A 20624-nucleotide genomic window follows, 5' to 3' on the forward strand; every position below is an offset into this window, starting at 1 on the left:
GGGGAGGGGGGTATAGAAAAAAGACAACCGGTGGGAGGGGATAGAAAAAAGAGAACCACCATTCTCAGGTTCCAACAGCAGGCTTTGCCTTGTAGAGGGCTCCAGCACTGCAACTCTGTGAAGGTAGGTGGGAGGCTGCTTCTCTCTCAACTGTGGGGATACCGTTGGCATGAGGGTGGCCCTTTCTTTAATCTCTCTCTCTCTCTGTGTCTGCTTGGGGCTAAGCTATACCCAATGTGCATGTGTCTGTGTGTGAGAGACTGTGTCAGGGACAGAAAAGTTAGGGAGACGAGTTTGTGAATATGGTTTGACATCATTAGAATTGAACGACTTTATAGCAGGTTAATTTCATCCAACATTGGAATATGTTGGTATTGCTTGAATACTTAACTTTGACTGTAGAAGTTGGTGTGTTGGTCTTCTAATTGCCTTGGATTATTTTGGCCACGGCTTTGACAGTTGACAGTTGGACATTTCCAATGGGAGTCCAGTGCTCTGATGAAGGTTGACTGACCGAAAGCTCAGCCACAATTAAATACATTTGCATCTGACTGGAAGTATGCAGAGACGTTTTCCTGTTTCTCCTATGGGAGTCCAGTGAAACCCTAAGCTAAAGTATTGTCACTCAATTGAAGATCTTTTTATGGTATGCTGGGGTCATCTCATAGCTGTCCATCGCTCTACACTTTTGTGGTGTTGTCTCAGGGGACGGTAGATTTAAGGGGTCGTCCCTCAACCCCACTCTCAGCTAACTTCACTGTTGCACATGACGTTTGAATAGCTGTGTTGGCTGGATCAAGGCGTCTTTAGGGCCAGTTGCAGCTGATTTGTGCTAAAGTCTGTAAAACAGGCACAAAATGTGTGTATTCACCGTGGCTAACGATGTGGACTTACGGCAGCTTAGAGACGCATGGAGCTGAATTACAATGTCCTTGTATTGCTGTAAAGATATATTCCCACCTATTAGATAGTTCTTACTATTTTCTGAACAGTTGCTTGTACTTTAAAAGCAATTCTACTTGCATTCAGGCTATGAAAACTTCCATATTGATGTGTTGTCATCAAAACATTGTAGTTATGGTGAATGGCAAATACCATGGAAGCCAAGAACATATGTTCATACAATGTAGATGAGAACAGTTTCCTCAGCTAAATCAAAAATATGAGCATTAACATTTTTCAGGTACCTTTGCCTCTTTTTCCTCCCACAATTCAGTGGAACAACAACCCTTCCATGTTGGACAGTAGACGATATTCTCAGACAAGTTGCTTTAAGTCCTCCAAGTGGAACTCCAGTGTGTGGTGAATGCCGCAGCCAAAGCCGGGAAAGATTTACACCATTGGAAGTAGCTGACCTGTGAAGCTAAAATTAAGCTGCAGTTGATTTGGAATTTTACACAATAATGTGAAATATTTTGACCTGTCAAACGGAGGAGTGACTCACTGCTTTGACACTTTGGGCCCTCTCTCTAATGATCTTTCCAGTATCACCCAAGTCATGTGGTTTGTCGGAACATTGTACGAACAGTCACTTTTGACTGTACAACAAGACAGTGGTTTTGTATGAGTTGTTGTAACTTTGTACCTCTCAGAGACTTGGACTTTGTAGGATATTAAACTTGGAGTGGACATCACCATACAGCTTGTGGACCCTTAATTTGGTCCCACGGCTCCACAAGCTTTTAGTGGACCTGCACAGAGTAGCTGAGATTACAAAGTGGGAGTGAGCGTTGTCAGAACCAGATGACACTAGTGGAAAAAGCAGAGCCTCTCTAACACAACAGCGTGTGACACCATGGCCACCATGCCATGCAGTTGATGGGAAATGAACATAAAGCCATGATGAATATATAAGTGGATGCACCAGTTTGGTGGTCCCCACTCCTCTCAACAGATGTGCTCCGAGTGGCTTTCTGTGCAGCCAGGTGTCAATTTTCTGAAGTTTTGATTGGCTGAACCAGAGGTCCCCCGGAGCGGCACAGGTCGCTGGGATTTTGCTAACCAACTCCTCAGATGGTTAGCGGCCACAACTAAGATAAAGATGCTTGAAGTGGTATGTGGTTAAGTAGTGTGTAGCGATTAAATAACTATCTTTACCAAATTAATCTCTTAGCCAGGCATAACCCAGGTGCAGGGAATGGTTGAGATTCCAGATTGAAAGAAATGTCCAGCAGGCTTTGTCAGGTGACACTGTTCCCCTCAGATACTAGGTTGGTTGGTTCCCATTGGAACCCAATGAGAATACTATGGACCAGTGTGTGCGCACTACTTTCCAGTCTGACATCTCACAGGAATATGAAACATGCTCATTAAATTCTGAAAGCTGTATGTTTAAAAGCACATTAAAATCACATAATAAATCAAAACATGGCATTCTGCCTCTTGAACACTTATCAAGCACATTTGTCAGAAGGCTTTTTAAGGTTTCAGATAGAACACCTGTTGTGCTGAAATGGTATAGTCTCATTCATACACAGTAAAACTTCTGCACTTGGTAGTGTTGTATACTGTGGCAAGGATGTTGTAAAACTCAGCGCGATAGTTCACGCAGCCTATTTATTCAAACAAACCTCATGGGCTCAAGGGCTTTGGTGCAGTTGAATCAGGAGATTCATGTTTGGATGTTGCCCAGTTGTGTTACACCTGAATGTAGCTCAATGAAGTTGTAAGTTTGTTCTCATCTGTCCATACAACTGAGAAAAGGAGAAAGCCGTGCTGCTTTTGCATCCAGTCAAGTCCAAGTTGTTCCTGCAATGTGCAAAAGAACAAACAAAATGCCAATGCTTCTTGGCACTACGTCCTCATCAGGGAAAGATGTCAACTTAAAGGTACATACAGTTGTTTGCTCCATAATCACTTCCATCTGTTTACACACTCAGCTGTTTGATCCAATGTTTGTGTCATTGGCTTAACACATTAGAGCTGCATTGTGCTGACGAGGTGTCCCCTCGTCAGCTGACGAGGTGTCCCCTCAGCACAATGCAGCACAAACATACATGGACACATGCCGTCGTCACACATGAAAACACTTCACACACTTGAAGTTATTATACACACCCTTTACAATATTTCTGTGGTAATGGTATGTTTTACTGTAATTCTATGATAACTCACTAATTACGACATGGCAAAACACACACACACACACACCACACACACCACACACCACACACCACACACACCACACACCACACACACACACACACACACAAAGGGTATTGTCATCCCCAGAGCATTATTTACAGGTAGACTAAGCATTCAGTGAATGCAGTCTATTCGTTAGTCACAAGGTGTGTCGGTGTGTGTTTGCAATAAGTCACAAGATGTGTGTGTGGCCACTCTAATAACATTTGACATTGTAACTTGATCTAGGGCTGCAAAGCACACCACTGTTACCTTTGCAGAAAGGAACAAGGTTAGACACCACAACAATCAGCTGCTAATGGACGTGTTCAACACTCAGGACATTGATTTCCTATTGATGGATGAATGAGGTTTTCTGTTATTGACTTGGAGTGTTAAATTGCCAATCATTGACTTGAGCTTGTCAGTAACCTTGAATAGCTCTCATAGAACTTTTTCGGTTTCAATGGTAAACTTACGGTTCCTCACATAAAGGTCCAATTTTGTGTTTTATTTACCATATAAGTGGTCAGGGTCAACAATTAGGATCAATTCTGAAAACATTTCCTAATAAGACTAATATGAAATGAATGTGGATTTAAAATTGAATATGTAAATGGCTTTGACCCTACACTTGATAGGTGTGTCACTCATACCTATGAGTCACCTGTTTTGCCAGAGGTATATACAGTATGATATTGTTGTTGTATTTATTCCACTGAGTGCCAAGGCTTTGTGTTTGTTTCATGGTTGAGCTCATCTCTCGCTTGAAACTGACCTCAGATCTGTGTTGTGTCTCTATCGGGGCTTGTCCACCGGTGGGTGTAGAGGGAATACGGGTGGGGCCGCTAGCGGGTGTCAGCCAGTGATAAATAAGGGAACGCATCCCTCTGCTCCGCTGTCCTCGCCTCTGTAACTCTAAACCCCCAGCTCACCACATTGGAACTAAGAATAGCAAAGAACCTGCACTCTCTCTCCCTCTCCTTCACGTTTTCTTTCCTTCTCCCTCGCTCTCTACCTCTACCTTTTGAATCCATAGCTTCAGTTCTATAGGAGTGTGTTCATTTCAGTTCAGTTTCCGGAGGGAAAAGGAGTGCTCAGTTCAAATGTTGCAGTGTTTGTGCATTGTAGCCCAGTAGTGCTTATTTGTGCATTCATGTGTACCGCAGGGTTCTCCAGTGAAATGTGTGTTGATCACTGGAAATACAGTTATTATTACCATCATACCCTCATAGAGGCAACACTGTGGACTGGCAACAATAATACTCAATGGAGATCGTAAGTTGCTCACGAGACACAGTCCATGAAAATAGCTGGTGTGCTTAAGTCCTAGCTACCCAGGTTCTGTCACACTGGCTAGTTCTAACAGGACACCAACACATAGTATCCTTCACTGTTATTATCAGAGGTCATATCTGTCAAGAGCTGTCCAATCTGTATCCCTGTCTCACAAGTGTACCCTCTCCTTTCTCTTGCCTCTCCCCACAGACAGTGCCCTGCTCTACCCCAGGGGTGTGTGGTGTGTTTGTGACCCTAGCTAGGAGCCCAGCCAGCCTGCAGACATGTCGAAAAGCGACCCCCGGGACATCGACGAGGATGCCATCCTTAAAGGGATGAGCCCCGAGGAGATAGAGGCGCTAGAGTGTGAGCTGCAGGAGATGGACCCCGAGGTACTGAGGGCCCCAGAGGGCCCCTGGTGACAAAAAAAGAGAATTCATTGTAGAAAAGATACCTCCAGCACACAATATATCGGCATGGGGGAAGCCTTTAGGACTCAAAGACTGAGGAATGCACAAGGCTCATATTATAATAATAATAATAATAATAATAATAATAATAATATGCCATTTAGCAGACGCTTTCCATCCAAACGCGACTTCCATACGCGACATCCATGCATACATTTTGTGTGGGTGGCCCTGGAACCGAACCCACAATCCTGGCGTGCCTTGTACAACAGATTCACTGATACACACAGAACACAATCCCCATGTTATCTTGTTCTCTGACATAGTAAGACTTGGGAATTCGCTGGGGATTACGTAGCTTTATACTGTAGTCATAAATCATATAAATCCATTTTACAACATCTAAAAAAACACAGTCTCACACAACCAGTTACTAGAACCCCAGAGGATTCAGAACTCTTTGTACAATGTCCACATGCCCTCTGACCCCTACTGTTTCTGTCCCAGAATGCTATCCTGCCAGCCGGGTACCGCCAGCGTGACCAGACCAAGAAGAGCCCAACGGGGGCGTTTGACCGTGACGCCCTGCTGGATCACTTAGAGAAAACAGCTCTGGAGCACGAGGACAGAGACGACCTGGTGCCCTTTACTGGCGAGAAGAAAGGTAAGAAAGGGGAAGGGGGGTGCGGGGCTCTTACATGAGTGGCTTTTGGGTCCCGACCCACAGTTTCAGAACCACTGCTTTAAACTGAAAAACAATCCAATGTTTTGAACTTTATAAATAAGTAATGGTAAGTGATGACTTAAAAGTGCAATTTTAGCAGTTTGTGTAACATTGATATGGAAATGAGATGCATATACAATTATACAATAGAAAATGTAGTTTATTGGAGTTTATTCACAAAGCCCATATAAACCAGGGTGTTCTTAGTGTTTTCAGAAACAATCCAAATACTTTTTTTTTTTTACCACAACAGACAAATCCACTGTAAGGGGCATAATTACAATCATGGCAATTTTTATCGTCTCAAAGAATGTTATATGATACAAGATACTTACTGAGAGAACAAACATTTCCCCCTCGATTGTACCAAACAAACACGTGTGCTACACAGTCTGCTAATGACCCCTTGGATACTTGTTGCCCTGACAGTCCCTTTGTATGTGTGCCTTTCTCTCTCCTTCTCTCCTTCTTCTCTCTCTCTCTGTTCCTCTCCAGGGAGAGCATTTGTTCCTAAGGAGGGCCATGGAAAGATCCCCGACCATGAGCAGATCACCCTGGAGCCTGAGCTGGAGGAGGCTTTGAAGAATGCCACAGATGCTGAGATGTGTGACATCGCAGGTGAGAATCTATAATTTAAAAAAACATTGTTTGTCATTTAGCAGATGCTCTTGTCCAGAGCGACTTACAGGAGCATTTAGAGTTAAGTGCCTTGCTCAAAGGCACATCATCAGATTTTTCACCTAGTCAGCTCAGGGATTCCAACCAGCTACCTTTCTGTTACCTGGCCCAACCGCTAGGCTACCTGCTGCCCTATCCCTCTGTGTCCTTACATTGTTTCAATGTGATGTTGCCCAATACTCCCAGCCGGTAGATAGAACATTGTGGCCCCGCCCACCTTAGGGGAAAACAGCCCATGGTTACCTAGGCTACCTGCTGCCCTATCCCTCTGTGTCCTTACATTGTTTCAATGTGATGTTGCCCAATACTCCCAGCCGGTAGATAGAACATTGTGGCCCCGCCCACCTTAGGGGAAAACAGCCCATGGTTACCTAGGCTACCTGCCGCCCTATCCCTCTGTGTCCTTACATTGTTTCAATGTGATGTTGCCCAATACTCCCAGCCGGTAGATAGAACATTGTGGCCCCGCCCACCTTAGGGGAAAACAGCCCATGGTTACCTCATTGGCTCACAGCCAGCCCTGTGTATTGGAACCCAATTGTTTACAGTGACCCTGGCCTATTTTGTTATTTTGTCATAGACCCATATTATTCCATTCCTCATTGATCCATAGTATAATTGTTCCAGTGCTTCACAGACCCACTCCCACACATAGAGACATGCAGAGACATTGGATGTGGGACATGGCATGGGAGGGCTCCAATTCCATGCGCTCAGCAGCAACACGAAAATAAGCTGGCCAAGAGCCACCAAAAGAAGGAAGGAATGGAAAGAGGGATGGGGAGGGAGTCAAAGACTTGTCTGTTAGGTAAAGCTACTATATCAATTTATACCAAACAAGAGGCAACCTTGTTTTAAAGGTAATTCATTGAATCAACAAGTTTTCATTTTTTTTCATGTTTACCCCAATGGAGATGTGAAATGAGTTCAGTTCAGCTTGAACATGCGTTCAACAGATATTTTGGTCTCGTGCGGTCAACACTTACAGTACCAACCAGATTTGTTGGTGGTTTTTACACTCTCACTGTGCTTACTTCATAACAACGCCTAACAAGAACTTCATCATTTACTGCATCTGTGCTCTCTGACATTGTTTTCAAAACAACAAAGTTATTTATGGTTCAATTTGATATAGGAGATTTTCACCCAAAAATCACAAGAGTACATTTTTTGTTTCCAAATGATATCTAATTCGATGAGAATCCTCTTTTAAGCTACACAACCATTCGAGACCATAACACCCTTATGCATATATCATTCAGAGTATGGCCCAGAACAAACACTGTTTATCACAATAGTTAAATCCCCCGTCCGTATCCACCCACTGTGCAAGGGAGCCAGGCCTGCCTCAGTCCGAGGGGCAGGCCTCCTAACTGCTTTTCCTTTAATGGCAGAGCCACACACACAGAGCATAGGTGTCTGGAAAGTCACAGTGGGGGAGTTTGGGGAGTGGAACTGTGTGTCCACATAGATTAGCCTGTCATTAACCCCCTCATTGAGAACAAAGTTTTGACCCTGGAGGGAGTCCAGATGAGGATTAAATTTTCGTTAGCCTCTGTCACTCTTTGTTTAGGGCTGGATCTGAGTCCACAATAGCATAGCTGCCTGGCCGGCTCCACCAGCAGCAAGGGAGGGAGACCTCAGTCGGTAGAGATTTAATGGATACTTTTTACTCTTAATAATACTGATGGTATTTTGGGAATTGTTGTTATTATTGAGAGGCTGGGTTGTACTGTAAAGCTACTGTAGAGTCAAGCCGGGTGACATTGGCACATTTTGCACCAGACCAGCTGACTCTGGATCCCTCTCTCCTCACAAGGCCTTCCCTCCCATAATTCCCAGCCTGCCCCAGGTCGGAGCCCGGGGGCAGGGGCCGGTGGGGGTTTGCTGTCACAGCAGTTGGTGTGTGACACAGTTTGGTGGCGAGGGGCTGACTGTAATGAGACTGGGAGAGGCATTCAAAGTGCTGCCCTCTACTGGAGATTTGAGCAAAGCAACAGCAGCACCAGTCTATATTTTTAGGAGCCCATTGTTCTACATCCTACGTCCCATCTTGTAAAATTAGCAGTGCTGAGCTAAGTCACCGCATATTTGGAATTCAAAGTACTCGTCCCCAGGGCATGGTGTCAAACTGAACAATACAATGGCCTCTATGTCTATGTATGCATCTAAATGAGGGGCCGAATAACCATTCATTACGTGTTGGCACATTTTCAGTTAGAATAACATTGGGCTTGGTGTGTCTGCATGGCTCACATTCATGTTTGGTGTCATAACGTCCTTAGGGCCTGGAGGCACTGAGATTAAAGACAGGGACTGCAGCTCTCTCTGTAAGAACTGAGGAGAGGCTACAATGTCCTTATCTGGTCAAGCAGACATAGAGTAGGCACGTGCATAACATGGTAAATACTGTACCAAGTATTTCTCATGATACAATGTACTGCACAGTGTTGGGTGTATACTGTAAACGTACAATTCAGTTGTTGAAATAGATACACCTCTCTACGTGAAGATGTGTAGAGTATAATTGAGATTGGGAGACCTGCCTGTCAAAACAATGCCCTCATAAATAATTGCAGTCACATACACTCTCTGTTTAGTTATAATTAAGGCCTTGTGATTACTTACTGGGACAATAACATGCTAAAGGTCTCAGCTGACAACTACCATTAATTATGTTGAACTGAGGAAATATTACTGGATGGTGGATGAGAGTTCCAGATATATAAATCCGTCCCATTTCTTTGCAGCTATTCTGGGAATGTACACACTGATGAGCAACAAGCAGTACTACGACGCCTTGGGCACCACTGGTACCATCGCCAACACAGAGGGCATCAACAGTACGTATGAAGAGATTGACCAGCAGAGCAGAACATACCTACTACGGTATTCTGTATATTACATGTTTAGGAAAGTCTTACACTAACCTGTGATACTCCTGTGCTTTCAGGTGTGGTAAAACCAGATGCATTCAAGGTCTTCCCAGACGAGCCCCCCAACCCCACAAACGTGGAGGAGACCCTTCAGCAGATACAGAAAAACGACAGCAGCCTGTTTGATGTCAACCTCAACAACATCAAGGTGAAGCCAGTGGGCTTTAAATCCTATGGTCTGAACGTACGCAGTGACCAATTCTACAATGGAGGATGAGATCCCTTGATGGTAGCGTGTAGCCTCGTGTGTTATGGCGTACTGAATCAGCATACAGTGATTGACGTCTGTCTGTCCTGTAGGACGTTCCCATCCCAACACTGAAAGAGATCTTTGAGGCGATGAAGGGCAACACCCACGTGGAGTATCTGAGCATTGCCGCTACCCGTAGCAACGACCCCGTGGCCTTTGTGAGTACATCCTTCTCCCGCAGACTAGCCACAAAGAATCCTCATTTTCACATCCTTATTGCAATTTTCACCTGTTACTAATGCATGTGACTCTAGTAGCATAAGTGTGGATGTGTGTGAACCAGGCTGTTGCTGAGATGCTCCAGGAGAACACCACTCTGCAGAGTCTTAACATCGAGTCCAACTTCATCACCTGCGAGGGTATGAATGCCATCGTCAAGGCCATGGCCAACAACAACACGTTGACCGAGATCAAGATCGACAACCAGGTCAGACACCCATACACAAAGTATGCTGTAGTATGAATACATACATTTGAATAGTGCTACATACTGCATGTATGCTGTATAAACAACTGAATATAAAACAAATTCCTTGAGTTCCTCAAGAGACACGAAAAGACTTTGGAGAGAGAAAAAACAATGATAAACTTATAACAAGACAATGCTGTGATTGTATTGTGTGGTTATGGGGTTATTGAAGTCCTTTTCATCCTTTGACCCACCCCACTCCTAGAGACAGAAACTGGGGGACTCCTGTGAGATGGAGATTGCCACCATGTTGGAGAACAACTCCAGCATCGTAAAGATCGGCTACCACTTCACCCAGCAGGGGCCTCGGGCTAGAGCAGCCATCGCCATCACCAGGAACAACGACATAAGTGAGTGTCTGGAGAGTGCATGCATACGGTCAATTATTGTATTTCAGTTGTGCGTCATCTGCCATGGTCAATTTTAAAGCGCTTGACATTCTTCCTGTTGGGGGTTTTGTGACAAGGCTGTCATAATACCCTCAGAAAGTGGCAATAATTCTGAGATAATGACAGATGACATTTCAGTTCATGTTTTGTTGTCCTAGGTGTTCTGCATGTTCTACCTGTTACTGAGGTATTTCAGCTTTCGGATGACCATTGATAATGTACTCTGGCTGACTCATATCGTTCCTTTTCTTTCTCTATCCAGTTCGTCAACAGAGAGTAAGATGAGACGAGAGTGGAGCAACAAGATAGGCTCACGTCTTGAGAGCACAATCAACTCAGCCCCTTGGACCTAACAACTCTAAAAACGGCCATTGACAGCTTTGCGCTAGCTTTGTCAATGGGGCGCAACTAGCCTTTCAGTGTTCATTTCTATTTCTGTGTCCAAGCATTTTGTTTACCACAGCTTTGTGTAGACCATTGAATTCATCATAAAAGAATACATAGGTCACATTGTTGTAAAGTGTCATTTATGCTTCTAGAGTACGCCATGATAATACTCCGAAAATGGAGGTGATAAAACTCCTACATGGTAGTGGTGCTATATCTAGGAAAATATCTGTAAATACATTTAATAAACATTTAAATAATTCATTGTTTTAATGGGCTGAATGTGATATTTTTGCCATTTCAACATTCATAATGTTTATGGTTCAAAATTCAGAGCTGACACAAGGTACAAGATGCGAGCAGATACAAGAGTACACTGTGTGCTCCGAGATCGTGAGAATCGTAACTATTCAATACCTCATTGAGCCCGCCGGATCCCCCCCAACCCCAACCTATTTTTACCCCCCTCTATTGGGTATGTAACCTAGTCCTCTGGGTTTGAGTTACCCTGCTCAGAATATATCAACTTTTAAAGGGTCTGAAGGGGAGGGGGCACCCATATGCACCCAAGGAGATTCATGAACCCTCACCAAACAGCTGCTAACCTCTGAGGATTTTCACAGCATTGGAGTGGCTCCATTTTACATGTACACATTCATTTTATACCTGTATTAAGCAATGCGTTTTGATTATCATGCTCAATTTAAGCAACCTTCAGAATTTCTTGTAAAGAAATGGCACAGGGACCAGGCTTGTCATGACTTAAGGTCAGTATTGCCATACCAGATGCTATTCCCAGGGTTATTTATTCCCCTTTGATCATTCAGCCACAGTAAAGTGCATGTGTATTTATAGTTATGTAGGGTACCATGCAAGGTATTTAGTGACTGACCTGGTATACAGTTCTAAGTTAAGTGGTGCTTTATTTTACTCCCTTGTATCTGGGTTATTCAAACAGACATTGTTAGCAGTGGAGGACAATTGTTTTGTTTAGTCATCTGAAAGTATAAGTAACATGATAGAGTCAACATGACTTATTGCATTGACAATTTAACTCCATAACATCATCAGCCTTGATGACACACAAGACAGTTGAGCTCCTGTGTCGATGCAGTCAACAAACATTCCAAACGCCTTGTGGCAGTCACGCAATGAGCTCACAAATAATAATCAGGTACTCAGTTTGCCACATTTTAACGTCATCGTTTGAAACTAACCCACGTTACGTCCGCACGCTCGCTTTCTCTAGGGGGGGGGGGGTTATCCAATATATAGAGTGGTCTAGGGGTGAGCCACAAATGAGAACCTTCTGAAGAATGTTAACCGGTGGTTACACTACCAAGATTAGCAGTAATATTGTCCTATCTGCTGATGATTTATGGTATGCTCACAGCTTAGCCTTAACAGGGGAGGTGTTGGACCTAAATAAAATGGGCGAACGGAATAACACAAAGGGTGCTGAGAATCGTCCCCCTTCCCACCCCTCGCAGGGTGACAACAGTCAAAGCATTGTCTCAAGCACCAATGTGTCTACCCTGAGATAGAGTAAACAAAGGAAGCATGGAGGCAGTTCAAGATGTTCTAGTGCTGCTCTTCTAGTGTTGTCAGTACTGCAACAGAGTGCCATTCATAATTGTTGAGTCAACAGATTTATGTCCAAATGGGACTTTTGTGTCAGCAGCAGGGTTTGAGGAAAGGGCTAGGGATTTTGGGAAGGTGCTGGCGTTGAGGTCTGGTCCCTGCTGCTCATCTGGTCAGCCCTCTGAGTCAGTGGGAGGATGGGAGGGATGAGGGTTCCTCTTCATCTGAATCCAATTCCACATTCTCATCCTTTACCCACGGGTCACTCCTGTCCTGCAGTCGTCCCGCACTGAGGCAGAAAGTGAAAGAGCGAGGTGGTAGAAAAGTTAAAATGGCATACTGAACTCTAGGTGGTGAACTTGCATAACTGCAGCCTTCACATTTGAAAAACAACTCAATTGAATAACGATGTCACACTACCCTGCTAATGTTCACATGGGGAAAGGCAAGTTTAATAAACTATTCAAAACAAAACTACAAATATGCATGAAGCCAGTGAGAAATTGGAATCAACTGACAAATGCAGATTAGCGGTGACGCTGAATGAGAGTCAAGACTTTCTAGTTACATAGTACCTTTTCAATGTAAGGTAATGCTCCTCCTTTGAGCTGTCATAGGTTCCGACTCCTGTGTCGCCGTTGGCTGACTCCTCCTTACACACTTCCTTATTTCTCACAATTAGACACGATCCCTGATTGACTAGTGAGGATGAATGGCAATGAACAAAAGGGTTAGCGGTGGAGACCAATCATTATAGATTTGTAATGTGATAATGTCATTTACAATAAATCTAGACTTTACCTGGTGTATTACTGTTGGAACTGGGTAATGACATTATGTCTTATCATTGTCCATTGACGTTTGATGTGGTGATGATAGTCTTGTGCTGGAGGGGCTGATGTCACAGTCTGGAATGGAACACAGTCCGGAACTAGTACTTAGTACTGGAAATACATCTTTAAAAAGATCAATGAAAATGTGATTGTAATAATAACTACTCACAATAACATATCACTTTCAGCATAGAGTACCTGGTCTTTTTGTGCCAAATGTTGTATAGCACAGTCTTCATAAGGCGTGGTGGGTGAGTTTACGTGTCTGTGTCAACAGGGGGGCAGAACTAGAGGGTTCCTATGGGGGAAACAACATGACGCATAGTCAACACTCCGGTTTACACTAGTCTAAAGCCTCAGGTTTACAAAGACAAAATATTTCTCTGAGTAACTTAGCTAGCTATATAGCTTTACCTGTCGGCTATCTTCAGCTTGAACATAGTTTTCCTGGTTTCGTTAAGATATCTCATTTTTCAGTTGAGTTTTCTTTCCATAAAACCACTTCATCCCTGGCACAGAAAGGATTAGTGTAGGCACATTCAGCCTTCATAGATGGTTTTGATATGGCTTCCTGCTTGGGAAAATCATTCATAATTCATATGCTGACATTACACAGAAAAGGTCTTTTCCCCTTTCTGTGTAATGTCAGCATGTCAACTGTATCAAAAACAAGGCGGTATGAACACACAAGGCAGGTGTATCTTGAACGGGAATTAGGAAAAATACAGATGCTCATGAGAAGTGCTTAGTCTGCCAAATGAAAACAACAGTAAGATCTGGGTAAGGATTCATTCCAGTTGACAGCAATGATAACAGTGTTATGCAGAAAATCTCCCCCTGCCAGACTTGCTTACTAGTTGAGATTTCTGATCACGGTAGGTTGCGTTTCATTTGATTTTTTATGTCAGTTTGATCTTGGGGGAGGCACTAGACTCAATGCTACTCATTGGACCCTATGATCACTCGGCTACACATGCCTCTCCCTAATTTTTTTAATCCATTATTTTACCAGGTAAATTGACTGAGAACACATTCTCATTTGCAGCAACGACCTAGGGAATAGTTACAGGGGAGAGGGGGATGAATGAGCCAATTGTAAACTGGGGATTATTAGGTGACCGTGATGGTTTTGAGGGCCAGATTGGGAATTTAGCCAGGACACGGGGGTTAACACCTCTACTCTTACAATAAGTGCCATGGGATCTTTAATGACCACAGAGAGTCAGGACACCCGTTTAATAACATCCCAACCCGAAAATCGGCACCCTACACGGAGCAGTGTACCCAATCACTGGCCTGGGGCATTGTGATATTTTTTAGACCAGAGGAAAGAGTGCCTCCTACTGGCCCTCCAACACCACTTCCAGCAGCATCTGGTCTCCCATCCAGGAACTAACCAGGACCAACCCTGTTTAGCTTCAGAAACAAGCCAGCAGTGGTATGCAGGGTGGTATGCTGATGTCAATATGCTAATGTCAATATGCCTTGTCTATTGCTGTTTTGGTTAGTGATTATTGTCTTGGCATAACTGGTGCCGCAAGAGACAAAACCTCTCATTTTCACTCAATGCCTAGGTTTACCTCCACTGTACTCACATCCAACCATACCCTTGTCTGTTTATTATGCCTTCTGAACACATTAGATGACCAGTTCTTATAACCTTTAGCCATACTCTTATCCTACTCCTCCTCTGTTCCTCTGGTGATGTAGAGGTTAACCCAGGCCCTGCAGCCCCCAGCAACACTCTCATTCCCCAGGCGCTCTCATTTGTTGACTTCTGTAACCGTAAAAGCCTTGGTTTCGTGCATGTTAACATCAGAAGACTCCTCCTAAGTGTGTTTTATTCACTGCTTTAGCACACTCCGACAACCCTGATGTCCTAACCGTGTCTGAATCCTGGCTTAGGAAGGCCACCAGAAATCCAGAAATTTCCATTCCCAACTACAACATTTTCCGACAAGATAGAACTGCCGAAGGGGGCGGAGATGCAATCTACTGCAGAGATGGCCTGCAGAGTTCTGCCATACTATCCAGGTCTGTACCCAAACATTGCGAGCTTCTACTTTTAAAAATCCACCTTTTCAGAAACAAGTCTCTCACCGTTGCCGCTTGTTATAGACCCCCCTCAGCTCCCAGCTGTGCCCTGGACACCATAGGTGAATTGATTGCCCCCCCCATCTATCTTCAGAGTTCGTACTGTTAGGTGACCTAAACTGGGATATGCTTAACACCCCAGCCATCCTACATTCTAAGCTAGATGCCCTCAATTTCACACAAATAATCAAGGAACCTACCAGCGATCACTACCTCATTGCCTGCGTCCGTAATGGGTTCGCGGTCAAACGACCACCCTTCATCACATTCAAACGCTCCCTAAAACACTTCATGTGAGCAGGCCTTTGTAATTGACTTGGCCCAGGTATCCTGGAAGGATACTGACCTCATCCCATCAGTAGAGGATGCCTGGTTGCTCTTTAAAAATGCTTTCCTCACCATCTTAAAGAAACATGTCCCATTAAAAAACTGTAGAACTAAGAACAGATACAGTGAGGGAAATAGGTATTTGATCCCCTGCTGATTTTGTAAGTGTGCCCACTGACAAAGAAATGATCAGTCTATAATTTGAATTGTATTTTTATTTGAACAGTGAGAGACAGAATAACAACAACAAAATCCCGAAAAACACGTCAAAAATGTTATAAATTGATTTCCATTTTATTGAGGGAAATAAGTATTTGACCCCTCTGCAAAGCATGACTTAGTACTTGGTGGCAAAACCAAATCAGAGGTCAGACCTTTCTTGTAGTTGGCCACCAGGTTTGCACACATCTCAGGAGGGATTTTGCCACACTCCTCTTTGCAGATCTTCTCCAAGTCATTAAGGTTTCAAGGCTGACGTTTGGCAACTTGAACCTTTAGCTCCCTCCACAGATTTTCTATGGGATTAAGGTCTGGAGACTGGCTAGGCCACTCCAGGACCTTAATGTGCTTCTTCTTGAGCCACTCCTTTGTTGCCTTGGCCGTGTGTTTTGGGTCATTGTCATGCTGTAATACCCATCCACAACCCATTTTCAATGCCCTGGCTGAGGGAAGGAGGTTCTCACCCAAGATTTGACGGTACATGGCCCCGTCCATCGTCCCTTTGATGAGGTGAAGTTGTCCTGTCCCCTTAGCAGAAAAACACCCGCAAAGCATAATATTTCCACCTCCATGTTTGACGGTGGGATGGTGTTCTTGGGGTCATAGGCAGCATTCCTCCTCCAAACACAGTGAGTTGAGTTGATGCCAAAGAGCTCCATTTTGGTCTCATCTGCCACAACACTTTCACCCAGTTGTCTTCTGAATCATTCAGATGTTCATTGGCAAACTTCAGACGGGCATGTATATGTGCTCTCTTGAGCAGGGGGACCTTGCGGGCGCTGCAGGATTTCAGTCCTTCACGGCGTAGTGTGTTACCAATTGTTTTCTTGGTGACTATGGTCCCAGCTGCCTTGAGATCATTGACAAGATCCTCCCGTGTAGTTCTGGGCTGATTCCTCACCGTTCTCATGATCATTGCAACTCCACGAGGTGAGATCTTGCATGGAGCCCCAGGCCGAGGGAGATTGACAGTTATTTTGTGTTTCTTCCATTTGCGAATAATCGCACCAACTGTTGTCACGTTCTCACCAAGTTGCTGGGCGATAGTATGGTAGCCCATTCCAGTCTTGTGTAGGTCTACAATCTTGTCCCTGACATCATTGGAAAGCTCTTTGGACTTGGCCATGGTGGAGAGTTTGAAATCTGATTGATTGCTTCTGTGGATAGGTGTCTTTTATACAGGTAACAAACTGAGATTAGGAGCACTCCCTTTAAGAGTGTGCTCCTAATCTCAGCTCGTTACCTGTATAAAAGACACCTGGGAGCCAGAAATCTTTGTGATTGAGAGGCAGTCAAATACTTATTTCCCTCATTAAAATGCAAATAAATTCATAACATTTTTGTCATGTGTTTTTCTGGATTTTGTTGTTGTTATTCTGTCTCTCACTGTTCAAATAAACCTACCATTAAAATTATAGACTGATCATTTCTTCGTCAGTGGGCAAACGTACAAAATCAGCAGGGGATCAAATACTTTCCCCCCTCACTGTATAGACCTTGGTTCACCCCAGACTTGACTGCCCTTGACCAGCACAAAAACATCCCGTGGCTTTCTGAATTAGCATTGAATAGCCTCCGTGATATGCAACTTTTCAGGGAAGTCAGGAACCAATATACAGTCAGTTAGGAAAGCTAAGGCTAGCTTTTTCAAACAGAAATTTGCATCGTGTAGCACTAATTCCAAAACATTTTGGGACACTATAAAGTCCATGGTGAATAAGAGCACCTCCTCCCAGCTGCCCACTGCACTGAGGCTAGGAAACACTGTCACCACTGATTAATCTACGATAATTTATCATTTCAATAAGCATTTTTCTACAGCTGGCCATGCTTTCCACCTGGCTACCCCTACCCCGGCCAACAGCTCTGCACCCCCCGTAGCAACTTGCCGAAGCCCCCCCTGCTTCTCCTTCACCCAAATCAGACAGCTGATGTTCTGAAAGAGCTGCAAAATCTGGATCCCTACAAATCAGCTGGGCTAGATAATCTGGACCCTCTCTTTCTAAAATTATTCGCTGAAATTGTTGCAACCCCTACTACTAGCCTATTCAACCTCTCTTTCGTATTGTCTGAGATCCCCAAAGATTGGAAAGCTGCCACAGTCATCCCCCTCTTCAAAGGGGGAGACACTCTAGATCCAAACTGTTATTGACCTATATCCATCCTGCCCCGCCTTTCTAAAATCTTCGAAAGCCAGGTTAACAAAACAGATCACCGACCATTTCGAAAATCACCATACCTTCTTCACTATGCAATCTGGTTTCCGAGCTGGTCATGGGTGCACCTCAGCCACGCTCAAGGTCCTAAACAATATCAAAACCGCCATCGATAAAAGACAGTACTGTGCAGCCGCATTCATCGACCTGGCCAAGACTTTCGACTCCGTCAATCACCGCATTCTTATCGGCAGACTCAATAGCCTTGGCTTCTCAAATGACTGCCTCACCCGGTTCACCAACTACTTCTCAGATAGAGTTCAGTGTGTCAAATCGGAGGGCCTGTTGTCCGGACCTCTGTTAGTCTCTATGGGGGTGACACAGGGTTCAATTCTCGGGCTGACTCTTTTCTCTGTATATATCAATGATGTCGCTCTTGCGGCTGGTGATTCTCTGATTCCACCTCTACGCAGATGACACCATTCTGTATACATCTGGCCCTTCTTTGGAAACTGTGTTAACAAACCTCCAAACGAGCTTCAATGCCATACAACACTCCTTCCGTGGCCTCCAACTGCTTATAAATGCAAGTAAAACTAAATGCATGCTCTTCAACTGATTGCTGCCCGCACCCGCCCACCTAACTAACATCACTTCTCTGGACAGTTCTGACCTAGAATATGTGGACAACTACAAATACCTTGGTGTCTGGTTAGACTGGAAACTCTCCTTCCAGACTCACATTAAGCATCTCCAATCCAAAATTAAATCTAGAATCGGCTTCCTATAGACTCCCTCACTCATGCTGCCAAACATACCCTGGTAAAACTGACTATCCTACCGATCCTTAACTTTGGCGATGTAATTTAGAAAATGGCCTCCTACACTCTACTCAGCAAACTGGGTGTAGTCTATCACAGTGCCATCCATTTTGTCACCAAAGCCCCCATATACTACCCACCACTGCAACCTGTATGCTCTCGTTGGCTGGCCCTCGCTACATATTCATCGCCAAACCCACATGCTCCAGGTCATCTATAAGTCTTTGCTAGGTAAAGCCACGCCTTATCTCAGCTCACTGGTCACCATACCAACACCCACCCATAGCACACGCTCCAGCAGGTATATTTCCCTGGTCATCCCCAAAGCCGACAGGTCCTTTGGCCGCCTTTCCTTCCAGTTCTCTGCTGCCAATGTATCAAATTGCAAAAATCACTGAAGCTGTAGACTTTACATCTCCCTCTCTAACTTTAAGCATCAGCTGTCAGAGCAGTTTACCGATCATTGTACCTGTACACAGCCAATCTGTAAATAGCACACCCAACTACCTCATCCCCATATCGTTATTTATCTTTTTGTTCTTTCGCACCCCAGTATCTCTACTTGCACATCATCATCTGCACATCAATCACTCCAGTGTTAATGCTAAATGATAATTATTTCACCTCTATGGCCTATGTATCCTTACCTCCCTAATCTTCTACATTTGCACACACTGTACATAGATGTTTATATTGTGTTATTGACTGTACGTTTGTTTATGTGTAACTTTGTGTTGTTGTTTTTGTCGCACTGCTTTGCTTTATCTTGGCCAGGTCACAGTTGTAAATGAGAACTTGTTCTCAACTGGCCTAACTGGTTAAATAAAGGTGAAATAAAAAATAAATAAAAGTAAAACTAGTAATGTCTGCAGTTTTCGGTTTGGCTATTTGTTTCAAGCGTATTAGTCTATAAATAAATATCTTTGCCAAAATGTGTAATCTCTCCCATGTCTTATTTTAATGTTTATTGCTTGCCTACATTTTCCTCCCTCTATTTTTTTTTTACCTTTATTTAACTAGGCAAATCAGTTAAGAACAAATTCTTATTTTCAATGACGGCCTAGGAACAGTGCGTTAACTGCCTGTTCAGGGGTAGAATGACAGATTTGTACCTTGTCAGCTCGGGGGGTTTGAACTTGCAACCTTCCGGTTACTAGTCCAACGCTCTAATTTACTAGTTGTAAACTCAACCATGTTCCAGGAGGGAACGGGTTCCTCTTTCAACGGGTGGAGCCGGTCTACTCCCCGTTTTAATAACACACATACATTAATTATTCATTTCAGTTGCCTATCCTGACCTGAAGTTTGTTCTATAGAAAGTATTTGACTCAGATGTGTGCCACCGAAAGTATTTGACTCCAGCCACAAAATTAAGGAAATTAAAAAAGAGGGGGGCTATTTTCTTGCCTGCCATTTTGGTAGCTCATGTTGACCAGTAATGTATGCCACAGAAAATAATTGACTCTAGTCACAAAATTATGGAATTTTGGGAGGGGGAGAGTTCTGGCAGGGTGGGGAGAGTTCTGGCAGGGGGTCTGTCAGGGGGAAGATTTTCGGCACAACAGGTACTTCACCTTCCATTTTTCATCAAGGCTACCTCATCCTCTGGAATGAAATTGGACAGGAGTTCTGCAACACGCCGTTTCTGGGAAATAATAAATTAACTTTAGCTAGCTATGTTAACTAACTAGCTAGTTAAAATGACAAACGTGCCCGTTTCGCATGTAGCTAGCAAGCTAAAGTACAAATTGATTTCTGTGTAAGTAACAACTAATAAGATGGCTCGCCTTGAGGATATTCGATTGACTCTGATCATTGCCCTCTCTTTTAAACGAAATTTAGATTAATAGGTTTAGCTAAATATGTGTTAGTAAGGTCCTTATTTGCGAATCGCTAGCTAGCTATTCCAAACATCTTCAAAACCGTTTGTAATCTAGCTACTTCCTGCT

At 43.9% G+C, this 20624-nt stretch overlaps 1 protein-coding gene and 1 long non-coding RNA gene across 6 annotated transcripts in view; one reads left to right on the top strand and one right to left on the bottom strand.

Moving 5' to 3' along the window:
• On the top strand, nt 1-10913 carry LOC118367497 (tropomodulin-4-like). The gene is made up of 10 exons (XM_035751024.2): nt 1-123; nt 4612-4793; nt 5319-5475; nt 6031-6153; nt 8964-9056; nt 9167-9297; nt 9450-9557; nt 9683-9826; nt 10074-10218; nt 10520-10913. The coding sequence occupies exons 2-10, from the start codon at nt 4686-4688 to the stop codon at nt 10540-10542; spliced, it is 1032 nt and encodes a 343-aa protein (XP_035606917.1). The 5' UTR covers nt 1-123; nt 4612-4685; the 3' UTR covers nt 10543-10913.
• Nucleotides 10768-20624, bottom strand: part of LOC118367499 (uncharacterized) — a 10423-nt gene continuing 566 nt past the window's right edge. The window contains exons 2-7 of one of the 5 annotated variants that reach the window (XR_004822123.2): nt 20250-20320; nt 13473-13567; nt 13257-13356; nt 13027-13133; nt 12801-12924; nt 10768-12514 (exon numbers count right to left, since the gene is read on the bottom strand). This is a non-coding gene — a long non-coding RNA (uncharacterized LOC118367499). Of the gene's footprint in view, nt 12515-12800; nt 12925-13026; nt 13134-13227; nt 13357-13472; nt 13630-20249; nt 20392-20624 lie in introns of those variants that run through there. The other 4 variants (XR_004822121.2, XR_004822120.2, XR_008090407.1 and 1 more) reach the window with 4 other exon arrangements.

Source organism: Oncorhynchus keta, chromosome 34, assembly GCF_023373465.1.
Source record: "Oncorhynchus keta strain PuntledgeMale-10-30-2019 chromosome 34, Oket_V2, whole genome shotgun sequence".
Taxonomy (NCBI): domain Eukaryota; kingdom Metazoa; phylum Chordata; class Actinopteri; order Salmoniformes; family Salmonidae; genus Oncorhynchus; species Oncorhynchus keta.

What these genes read in the sequence shown, in the direction of transcription:
- LOC118367497 (XM_035751024.2), top strand. Translation starts at nt 4,686, where the DNA reads ATGTCGAAAAGCGACCCCCGGGACATCGACGAGGATGCCATCCTTAAA. An exon ending in CTTTACTGGCGAGAAGAAAG is followed by an intron (nt 5,476 to 6,030) that starts GTAAGAAAGGGG and finishes GTTCCTCTCCAG; the next exon opens with GGAGAGCATTTGTTCCTAAG. An exon ending in GCAACGACCCCGTGGCCTTT is followed by an intron (nt 9,558 to 9,682) that starts GTGAGTACATCC and finishes TGTGTGAACCAG; the next exon opens with GCTGTTGCTGAGATGCTCCA.